This window comes from Falco punctatus (assembly GCF_963210335.1).
Source record: "Falco punctatus genome assembly, chromosome: 6".
Taxonomy (NCBI): Eukaryota; Metazoa; Chordata; class Aves; order Falconiformes; family Falconidae; genus Falco; species Falco punctatus.
Genome location: NC_137585.1, coordinates 78,854,847 through 78,867,346, shown reverse-complemented (window position 1 = coordinate 78,867,346; position 12,500 = coordinate 78,854,847). Strand labels below are relative to the sequence as shown.

Here is a 12,500-nt window from a genome sequence, read left to right as displayed (position 1 = left end):
AATATACTTTCCCTTACTAGTTCAACACCTGCTAATTTGCTAATACCTGCTCTGAAAGCCATATGAATGAACCTAACAGAATTTTGCCCCTTTTGAGCTTGTGATGTGAAAGCCTGTAACACTTCTGCATAAACTTCCAGAATTTAAACTTCATTTTTAAATCGCTAGGAAGCAGCATTTTTTCCTAATATGACCTGTGGTCAATTTAAATAACGATAAATGCAATCAGATGCAAGAAGATATTTAATATTTGTTACACAACAGTATTCCTTATGGCATCAGCTTTTGCCACAGGTGCACTAGTTGTGGATTTTTATGCCACTTTTTAATAAAAACTGTCTGTACAGTATGAAAAAATTATTTACTCTTTCAAGGAGTCAAAATGCACATTTCTAGTGGTTTAGTAAATAGAACTACTCTCCAACATACAGAAATATAAGTATTGTTAACACTTAAGACTTCACATAATAAACCCCCACCCCCGCTACCTTCCTCCTCCTTTTTAAATAATCACAAGGACAAAAAACATAAGAAAGCAAAACTTCTGCTTCTATAGCACAAGGATAAACTGAATGCTAACATCATGGTTTTGCTTTTGTAAATATTATTTGTATTTTCTATCAATGAAATGGTAGTGGTAAGTGATATGCTAAAAAAATAAAACTGCTTTGGAAAAATAATTTTAAACACAGTCAACTGAAACAGCTTCTTACCAATACATTCCCATAAAACATTTAAAAAGATTATCTTGGTAGAACTGACTTAATGAATACTCAAAATGCAAGCTCAAATCTACCCTGTAAAGCAATCATGGTTTTTTAGCAACTATTTTGACCTTAGTGACACAAACAATTAATTCTACAAACTTAATATCAAAATAAAATGCTACATCTAATGCAGAATAATCTTTCAATGTATTTAATCAAGGATATGCTTCTTCCATGTATTATACATTCTAGTATGAAACACTGATTTTAACAGACAAAAAAAAAAAGTGAAAACCTCAGAAGTGTATGCATGTACATATATGACAGAGAATGTCTTGTCGTAAGCCAGAAAAGGCAGAAGAAACAAGTCAGAGCAGATTACAGTTTGCATCCTATTTTAATAATAAAAATCTACATTCACTTTAGCAATATTTATAAACTGATAAATATCAACAGTCAGATTAAAAGTTGCTTATGTTCTAGTCATACATCTTCAAAGCCGACCTGGTGATTTGTGACAGCACCCAATCCATTTATCACCAAGTATATATTACAATATATTATAGAATACTGTCATTCTCTCTTGATAAACAGATGAGGAATAACTCCCTGATTCAAGCCAAACTTCTCATTTCTATATAAATATCACAACGTAGTTCATCAAGCCAATAACAGGACTGTCCAAACTCCTTATAATTGCTTGGAAAAACGTAACAAAATCTATTACTTTAGCTTAATTACTTTCTATAAATCCACCAATTTGTGATCATAATGCTTGAACAAGATGCAAATCATATATAACTTAAAATTTTAACTTAGTCCAGTGGCTCTTTGTACACAGTCTAAAATTCCTCATGTTTAACTTTCCCCAGCATACATCCATGCCACAGTGAAAACTTGTTTTGTGATTTTGATCAGCTGATATAACTATTCTTAAGCATTACCATCGCTTTATGTAGCTGCCCAGATGAGGGGAATATATTAAACCCAGCAATCATTCACTTATTTCCTTTGGAAAAGGCTACAATGAACTTGATTTGTTTATCTGAAAGCCCCCAATAAAACAACTCAGAGAAGCCAAACCCGGAATGTTAAACTATGACATCAGTACATTATATCTTGCACATATTTAAACAATAAAAAAAATCTTAAGAATAGTAACTGCAGGTACAATGGGGTCTGCTGTGTTTTTGTACTTGTCAAAGTTTGTTAGGCAAGTCACATATTAAAAATAACATTTTAGAGAGTTACAGTTTATTTAAGGAGTGCCAATAATGAAATCAGCTAACATTTTCCTCTTACATTGTATTTCAAAAGGCATCTGGTCAAAACCAGGAAAAAAAAAATAGAAAAAAGAATAAGAAAAGCAAAAGTAGCAGAAAGCTATGCCCATTATCTAAAGGACATCCTACTGCATGTTTACTACTGTTTATGTTTCACATCAACATATTTTATAGAAGGATTTATATGCCTAACTCAAGTTGTATTTAAATCCTATGGTGCAGACCCTACCATAAAATGCCTCTTGAGTCCTATTAACTGTACCCATGGTTTTACTTTGCCTGTCTGCTTATTTAAGATCTAATCACAGTTTTGAAGAAAAGATTGTCACTTCTAAGCCTGTCCCCTCAGAACCTGTCTGTTATTAGTACTCAACTGGATATTTTCATCTTCAGTTGTTATTCTCTGTGGTCTTTGCAAATGCTATCTACTGGAATCTGTGACTGTATGGACAAATTGGCTACAAATGCCTTGGACTGCTGCTTTGAGAAACATGTAAGTGGCACATTATTCTGTTGGTATTTTTCTGGTTTTAAGGTTTTCACTTAAATTTAGTCTTCTACACACTTTCACCAATTAAATACACTCTCTCTCAATAAAGATTTTTAAATGCTGTTAGAATCTGAACACCTGAATAAAGGTGATGGCATATTTTTCAATAAAAACAGTATTAGTATTTTCTATGTGTGTGAATATAACTAATTTTTTAACGAAAATAGTATATATACACCTTATACATATATAGAGAATAGAGTGTGTGTGTACATATATGTAGAGAGATGTAAACCTGCTAAGAACTTAATGAAGACACTGAAATCTGTATTTCCTCAGACTGTAATACTGTAAGTGCTCAATTGTTAAAACAGAATACACTTGAATTTGATGCAAGGCACAGATTTAAGCTTTAACAACTTCTCATATTTCCATCTGCAACTATTTAATTCTTCCACATTTTCTGTCACCATTTAAAATATTTAACTATAAATGTAGCTAGTATACACTGCTTAATTCAGCACTAAGAATGATTCAATTTTAAGAGCTATTATGACCTGTTATTTCAGAGGCCCGTACACATGCAATTTATCTATCATGTTAAAACATGTTTCTATAAAACAGGACTTTTATAATAGTTTATATTATGGGAGACAACTTTCCTTCCATTAATGCAATACCTGACATTGTAATGAAAACCCTAGGTATTTAAAAACGAAGGGTCTGAACTCCGAAGGTGCTGAGTGGCCTCAGCAGATGAGAGGACCAAACACTGAGGACTTTCAGGAGTTCAGAGCAGGTACTGGCACTCTGCAGAATCAGACCCCAATTGTTTACTAAACAAACCATCTGGGCTTCACTGCACTAGTATAATCTGCATCCCCTGATGGGGAGGCAACTCTTTAGGTAGACAAAATAGAAAGAAATATATTTATGCAGGGTTTAAAAGGAAAAGAAATCCTATACAGTAACAAAAATTAATTGATTGCATCTCAGATGGTGTCAGCTGTCAGACAACGTTTTCATTTTACAGTTTTAAACATAAAAGCAGTTCTCCATTAACTCGTTGAGAAAAGACAAACTTAAAAAAAAAAAAGAAACCAAACGTTTTAAAAGTGAGAATGGAAACATACCTACAGAAAAGCTGCTTCTCTCTTTTCCCATATTTTCCAAACCACACATCCAAATCACACTCACACACAAGGCACACACAGACAGGCACAGGCTCTTTTTTTTTTTTTTTTTATTTCAGTGGTTCCGAACTAACCAGCATTTTTTATTGACACCTATGACAGCAAAGCATCTTTATTGTGAGAAGTCACTCTGGTCCCTTCACCCCAGCTCCGACTTCGGAACAATTCATGGCAAGCGAAGCGAAGTCTCAAGTAATGTGGCCCTCTGGTGGAAAGCTCTGCATCACGTCCTGGGCGACCGAATCGCACAGTAAACTAACAGATTCTGAAAACATGCACTGCAAGGGTTCGGCACAACTTTTGTAAATACACTGCGGGATTTTAATCGCCAGGCGAGCGCGGTGGTGTGCAGCAGGATCAGCAAGATGTTGCTGCCACAAAACCGGGAGCCTTGCATTTCAGCATGAACATGCACAAAAACAACAACAAATCATGCCCCACACCCTTCTCTTGCACGACACTTCACGCTCAGCACGCACGGAGGGTCTGCAGAAGGGTTCCCATCCGAAAACAGTCCTTTATTTGTTTAAAAACAAACAGGAAGCAAAACAAACTTACCTGCTGTTGTTGCAGATGCAGCAGTTCTACTGTGCTTACTTCAGTGCTCGTGTCACCACTTGATCTTCCATCTCTGCTGCCAGCATCTAATTGGCTGCTTAGAGTGCTCATTCCATTTTGATTCATTGAACTGTTGCTTATTGTCTCTGTCGCAGATTCCTGCATCATGACTTAATACCTAAAAGTGATTAAGAAGTATCAATTAACACACACGTTACACCTTCACACTTCCATTATCAAGATGTCCCTCTCTGCCAATTACACAGACAGCATCTTTAGAAGAAGAAAAAAGCCTCGCGGAGCCGTTTACCAAGAAATGCGATGCAAACTCTGCTTTCATACAGCTACTAATCATCGGAATTATGGTTTCTATAAGCAATCTTTGTGTGCCTACATTTAACGGCCAAAATAACACACCATGCACGCAGCATGGTCAATAGCATTTATGAACGACTACATTTTAAAGTCTACCTATAAAACCAGTTTAAATGAAGGCACGATTTCACACACTACTCTATATTTCCTATTATCTAGCTTTGACAACCATGGATGACTATACAGCCTTATTTAAAATATTCACTATCTTGATTCTGTCAGAATTTTACAGCATATCTTATGCAAGGCTGTTGTTTAATGATGCACAGCTAATCATACAAAATTAAAATTTTGTAAGGGTGTTACAAATCATATGGTATCAACCAATGATAAATAGTATAATGGGCTTCTCCTTTTTTGTGACTAAATAAAATTTTGCCTTGGAGGCATTTTAAGAAAAAGCTCCTGCTGCAAACACGTCAGATATTGCCTATTTTTTTAATCAAACGGCTGATATTCATTTATTTTTCTGACATTTAAAACATTTAATACTGTCCTTCCTGGGAAGTAATTAAGCTTATGCATGAGCAGCAATCAAACTGTTCACTTGAAGATGACTTAAAACTCAATTTTAACATAGGCAAATAAATGAAAGATATAAAATTAATTTTCCAGGCATGTATTAGATATGAAAGCTGGAAATAAAATCTATCAAGAATATCACTAATGATTGTGCTAAAAACAGCATAAATTATGCATATTACCTTCTCTACAGTAATAAATGTTTTATCATTTTCACTGCATAAATATACTGTACTTTCAGGATAGCAATGAGATGTCCTGCCAAGATCAGTTGAAATCTTTGCAGTAAATAAAGAATCAACGTGCCCTTACAAACCAGAATTTCAAGGCGCATTTTGTATCTGTAATATGGAAAGGTCAACGTCTCTTCTCAGAGCCACCAAAGTCCTCTCCTGCTCTCACAGGGTCAGAATGGACCTCACTTTCCTTCAGCCTCCCTCCCGACGCACTGAAAGAACCCCTCCAACAACCTGGCTGATCTGTGACTTTAAAAGACACCTCTGACGGGAGAGTGTAAGCAAACTCGGAAAAGAAACAAAGCTTGCTGCTTAGCCTAATTACTGAACTTAGTTATTTGTTCCCTTGCAAAGTATGAGCAATAGCCTTTCACTGAAAAAAAAAAAAAAAAAAAAAAAAACAACAAAAAAAAACCCACCAAAAAAACAAACACACAAAGCAGGAAGAGGATCATTACAACTTCAACTATGTGCACGGGATATTAATCAAAATGCTGCATGAATTAACACAAACAAGTGCCTAAAAGATAAAGTAAAAGTATATGTTGTGTTAGGAAAGTTAAAATAGTAAAAGATGAGTTATTTAAAGATGGTCTGGTCAAAAATAAACAGGATGCAAAAAACCCAAACACAAACACAGTTAACATAAAGGAGGGCAGCTGTTATAGACCAGTAAACAACAGCAGCACCAGATGTGTTTAGAAAGAAACAGTCCTTCTTAAACACTCTTACGAACATCAGCGAAGAAAAATAATAGAAATGGAAAATGTGATACATGCAGTGATGAATTTTACAAGGCAAAAACAAAGCTAATACTCTTTTCTCAGATTAGGCAGCTAATAAGTATTCAAATTAGGCATAAATTTTACATGTACAATGTTTAAAATATTCAGAGAAAAGGGTCTGATTGCCCTTAGTAGTTATATGAAAATTCTAATGCGGGTATGCCACAACTGTGGGAGCAGGCAGCCCTTTCTGATTTTTACAATATTTACTTTCAATAAAAAGACATGTATATCAGAGTGGAAATCTATTTAAAACACTTCATCAACTGTATCGTTACAAGGATTTGGAAATTCGGGAAATTCAAACATTAATCCTCTTTTAGTCAAACAAAGATTTAACCAACAGACAGGTTCATCTTTAACAGAGTCGAACGTTAGACAATAACAGTGGTACATTTAGCCAAGCGCATTAAAAGGGTAAAGGGGTGTAAATGTTAGATAATCAAAACATTACAAAACACTCAGAAATTTAATAAATAAATACATCAGCCGCCCCGTTTTTTACTTCCTTTTGACTCTTTCATTACAGTTAGCAGAGAAGGGTTAAACATCTTGCAGTTCATATTAACCAAAAGGGTTTTATGTCTTGTGGATTTTGTATCCTTGCAAAGTCCCAGAGTGTAGTTCAAGCTCTGCATTTTAAGTTCGAGTGTCTGTGAGCCAGCAGAATTGGCTTGAACATAACATGACCAGTAACACTACTCTGGCAACAGAAAACAACAAATCCGACCCAACAGCTGCATACAGAGAGAATAAAACGATACAGTATCAATACTAGAAAGGGTAACTTTTTTGGAAGTACAATGCAAGAAATACTAAAGAATTCAGATGAAGAAGGAAGAGTCCCTAGAATTAAATGTTAAAAAAAAATAAAAATGTTTTTCTAGTTGTAAAAGGGTATTTTTAAAAAGAAAACTGAAACATTGGCCTGAGTAACGCTCTGTGTTGGCTGTCCACAGCCCCATTCTCAGTGCTGGCAGCTAAAAAAAACCTCTGCTGGTAAAAGCAGGAGCACAGAATCTTTTTCTTTTCTCTTGCATACAGACACACACGTATGCACGTATACCTATACACACTTGCGTGTATGTACTATCAACTCTAAACCCTAATTAAAGCACTGAAAACATGTAAACGAGGACCATTTCTGGTATCTATGTATCAGTAATTTCAGTCATTGGTGGCAGAATAATTTGAACCTGCAATATCTCACTGAACAAACTTACGTACTTTTCCCTTGCTTTTACAACCATAGTGCAGGTTGTTAGCATAATAATCATAAATAAATACAAAGGAAATACGATGACTGCCAGATACTAAGGCTGAAAGTTTAGTATTTCAAATAGGACAAGAAAAAATATACAGGTCCCTGTTTACACCTATTTATACACATTCACGCTAACTAATCCTTCTCTTTTTCTCTTGCTGTCACACTCGCTGTCAGTCATGAACGTGCCTACACAGGCACGCAGGCACACATGCACCCACATTCACAGACAGATACATTTACTAGCACCTACTTCTGCTGTGATTCCCAAACTCTTCTCACCAAAGGTGAGACAGAAGCTCTGCTACCGGGTATTTTAAAAAAAGCATGGGGAAAACATTTGCTGCTCTCTGCAAGATAGAATGAAATTGTAAATTATTTTAGTATGTGGTTGCGCTGCAGGTTGAATGCCTAATTCTGCCAGGGTAACCAAGCAGTCACCCATATAAAAAAAAAAAGAAATACCGGTCCTGCGAAGTTAGAAGCTACAGATTTACTTTTCTCCCCTGCAGTAAACTGTACATTTTCTGTGCGCCCTCACGTGCACGCGCGTGTTTTAAGCCGGCAAGTCACTGTACAGATACTTATTCTCTACACCACTTCCCTTTTGAAACATTAAACTGACACTGGAACTGACTGCACAAGATTGCATTTTCTCCTCCTAAACAACTTGAATTGAAAGGTTACTTAGTGTAACAATATTTACTTGCAGAATTGTGTTGTTACCAAGGGTATAATGGATGGTGGCTATGCAGGTTTACGCAAGAATGAGTGAAGCATGAGGCATTAGCCATGTGTTTGACATGTTTCAAATTGCTATAATCCAGCATTAAACACACCCAGCAATTCATGCCATTTCTTGCAGCCATAATCTTGAATAAAGCGTGCAAAACCACTTATTATATAAATTAGTATATGACTCCCTGTTATAGTCACAACAGTGCTTTTGTGTTTATTTTGCATCAAGATGTGGTCTTTTATTTGTACAAATAGCAGGATAGAGAGACGTAGCTCAATTAGACCTCCTCACTTTATGATAGGGTGTACCGAACGCCAGGCTGGCAGGGTGCGTTTTGCCCTGCCAGGTACGGGTTCTGCGGCCGCCCCGGCTCCCGGTGCCAAGGGCTGCGGCCGTCGTTCCCCAGGTCGCCGGCTGCGCCGCCGCCATACCGGGAGGCGGGAGCGGGTGCGCGGTACCGGAGCTGCCGCCAGGGGGCGCCGCAGGGCCGGCAGCCCGCCCCGCCCCGCCCCGCCCCGCGGCTAGCAGGCCGTGCCCCACCCGTCCCCCAGGCGCCACCGCCGCGGGCTGCGGGCCCCAGCCCAGCGCTGCCAGGTGCCCCTCGACGGCGCTTTTCCACGTGCTGAAGCCAAGGAGAAGCTGGTCTCCAGCTGCCGGCTGGCCCCGGCCCCCCGGCTGTGATGCCGTGGGCGCGCTGCATGTCTCCCCCCAGTGCTGGAGACACGGAGGCCAGCAGCCACCGTCGCAAACCACCTACAGAATGCAGGGCGGCTGCCCACCCAGCTGTGGGGTGAGCCCCCTGAACCAAGGCAACACCCCCTGGCTGGTCCGTAGCCCTGCGCTGGCGTTACGGTGCCCGTGTGGCTTGATCCCAAGCTGTGACACTCGGCACCACAAAGCGGCCGGCCCTCAGCGCGCCCGGGCATTTTCCATGTTTCACTTCCTAAGACACAGCCCAAACTTCACCCTTTTAAGACGTAAAAGCAGAGGTGAGGAGCTAGGCTTAAATAATGCTAACTTTTGTGCTCTGCTGGAATTAATTCATCATTGACACAAGGCACAAAGCATCTGAAGTCTTGCGCTGGTATGCTAAAAGTCTTTAATACTTAAGATTGCCTAATAAATCAAAATGCCAAATATGAAGGACATAGCTGAATGTGTGAGAATAAAAAAATTAGACAAGCTAAGAGAACATTTGTAAAGGTGGGGTTTTTTTTTCCTCCCCACTTTATCTAAAACATTTAGCTTTCGAAACTCAAGTTAAGCAGAGACATAAATTACTTCACTGCATACTTGTTAAATATGTTAGTAAATGAACATGATTAAAACACTAATCAGGTAAACTGCTACTGAAATACTGTAAAGTCAAGTCTCTATATTAAGTTTAATACACTACTATCTACTCAAACAAGTTTTCTCTGTAAAAATGTAAAGCGTGCCCAAACACCGTGTGCTGCAAGGTCTTTCTTTGAGGAGAACGGAGCTTCCAGTTGTAAGTTACAAGACGTCTCTTAGCATAATTGGAAAGCATACATATCACAACTCCATCAGTGAGCAAAGTCAGCATCTTTGATGAGAAAACCTAGAAATTTCATGGTTAAAAAAAAAAAATCATCTCTTCAAAGCCAACTAATCATTTTACTATTTAGAATACCTTAACAAGCGAAGATGGTATTTCTGAGTTCAAACAGTTAAAAAAATGGCTCAAAAGGGCAGCGATGGGACAACAATGTCTGGATCAGAACACAAAAAGCACTGCTGTTGTAAAGAATTCAAGCTGTAGTATCAAACTTTTAAGTGGACACTCATACAGCAGGTCTCTGAAGGCCATTTTTGAACACAGATACATAATACCATTGACAACTGATTTTTTTGCAAATTACCAAAGATGCAATTTATTTACTAGAGAGAAGAGCCAGGAGCTCAGCATCCCCCCATACTCACACACACACACTCTCCTCCCCACCCCCTGCCCCTGCCCCTGCCCCAGTCAGGTAAAGAAAATGCACATCCTTCCTGCAGCATTCTGTCTTAACAGGTGCACTTGGCTGGCATGGGAAGGCTTAAAGAAATCAGATTAATCGTTTTGTGCTAAAGTTAACTGCAACTGGAAAAACAAGCATTGCCTAAAATATTTATCTTTGTACTATAAGCTGTGATTTTTTCCACCATCTGTGTACTACAGTTTATTTATATATCAGATGTTTAAATGAACATCCTTTCAACTGACTGGCACAAACAGTCAGATAAAGGTATTGAAGGTAGAGTATCATATTCAATCTTAAACTAAAAGCTACCCTGCATTTTAAAGGCTGTATATTTTCCTTTCACACCATCTGAGTTCCTCAGGACTAATAAAAATAGTAGGTCAGTCCCAGGCACAGTAATGTATCTGCTTTCTAAAATTCAGGAATATGTTGTCAAACTCATGCAATTATTAAACAGTTCACTTCCCCCAACAGCAAGTAAGGTCTAATTAATTTGCACCTGCTCTTTATTTTTGCTTGGTGGAAAAAAAAAAACCCTATGAAGGGCAGTGTTACCTCCACATGAGTAGTTTGTACACTATTGTAAGATGTGTACCTTACGTATATAGGATAGTGGCAAAAGCCTGCTAAAGTGCATTACTACAGCCCACACAGAAATGAGCAGCCAATTTCAGGGTAAGATTCTTATTTGAGCAACTACAGCTTGGGAAACCCCACCTTGGAAAGCACACTCCTCTCACACACACCCCCACCCCCCACCCCACCACCTCCCCTCTCTCTTTGCCAGTTTAAAAAAAAAAAAAAAAAAAAAAAAAAAAAAGGCAAAAGGCAGCAGCTCTCCAAGCTCTTGAGAGTAGGGAGACTTTATTACAGTCAATGGAGAATTTAGTAGTGAGAAAGCATTAGGGCAGTAGGAAATAATTAGAACTGTGAGAGCTAGGGAAGACCTGCCTAGCAGGCAAATTCCCTTTAAAAAAAAAAAAAAAAAAAAAAGGAAAAAAAAAGCTTCTTACTGAGTCTGTAGGGCTTGCAAACTGCAAACCCAGGCCCAATTTTTGTATCTTTTTTTTTTTTTTTGAGGAGCTTGTAACAACTATCCTGATATTTCCCCTCCCATGACCTTTGAATATCGCAACAGTACCTTCACCTCACCACACAGTCTTTGTTTAACTCTCATGCTTGCTTGACTTCTCACCCAGGCTCCTGCTCAAAGCCTCCCTTCACTCCCTTAATTCTTGAGGGTTTTTTTTCCCCCTCCATAAACTAATTTTTCCATAGATAATCTTTCTAGAGATTTCAGCACTTTCTGCTTAAAGGGTTATCTTTTTTTTTTGGTGCAAAATATGCCTTCAATTCTTCTCTTCACGAGATCCACCCTTGCCTTCCCACTGGATGGCCCATAGGAGAGGTGGTACACCAAAAGATATGTCTTTTATGGATTCCAACTTACTGAAAGCTTGAATAAGCTTCAAAGAGGGATAAAGTTGAAAATCTGTATTTTTAAGATGAGCCCTCAAAAGCTTACACCCTCAGTTTCAAAGCCCCAGCCAGTATGTGATTGCATCTGTAGCTTTCATTGACTACAAATGGTCCGATCACAAATTTTCTTCTACATACCTAGTGATGTCTGAAAAGCCACCAGACTAACATTTGGCGTTCCCAAGTTTTGCTCTTCCTAATTTTCTACATTTAGATTTCCTACATTAACTTACAGCCTCATGCTGATAAACTTAACATGTACTAAAATTACATCCAGCAAAATACTCATGTAAAATAGATGGTATCAGGTAGACATAGCACACTTACAAAACAAGAGCAGTGCCAAACTGCATCTCTTGCTCTGGACTGCTGAAATGGTCAGGGTGCTGGCTAGAAACGTACATACACTAAATAATAGGTCAAAAACACCTGTAATAGCAAATACTTCCTTCAAACAATCCCAACTTTTGGCAGATATTTTAAAGGAATAATTCGTCACTTCAAGAAGTCCTTGTCCAAGATCTTAAGCTCAGCCCTGTTCTTGCAAATTTAACCAATGCCAATACAGTTCGAAAAGGCATGTCAGAAATGCTGCCAACCACTAAGGAAAATATAAGGTTTACTATAATTTTATGGAATAGATGCAGATAAGCATGTTTTAAATACATGCTGATTTCTGCAGCTAAACACTTATGTTACATGACTTACATGAAGTGATGCAGACATATGCAAATAAGAAGAAAAACATCTAAAGTAATTAAAATAAAATTCTAGGGGGAAAAAAAAGAGTTTGGAGGATTTACATTCAAATGTCCTTCCCTGTTTCTTTTTATAGGGCACACCTTTGTTCAGTCTTTTTTATAAGTATTTTTTTCACAGAA

General features: G+C 38.0%; 1 protein-coding gene across 1 annotated transcript in view; it reads right to left on the bottom strand.

Annotated features, from left to right (window-relative positions):
* FOXP2 (forkhead box P2) overlaps positions 1-12,500 on the bottom strand; it is a 392,766-nt gene that overhangs the window by 199,874 nt on the left and 180,392 nt on the right. Inside the window, exon 4 of the mRNA XM_080391001.1 lies at positions 4,232-4,409. Coding sequence (XP_080247127.1) covers positions 4,232-4,399 — 168 coding nt within the window. The 5' untranslated portion in view covers positions 4,400-4,409. The remainder of the gene's footprint in view (positions 1-4,231; positions 4,410-12,500) is intronic.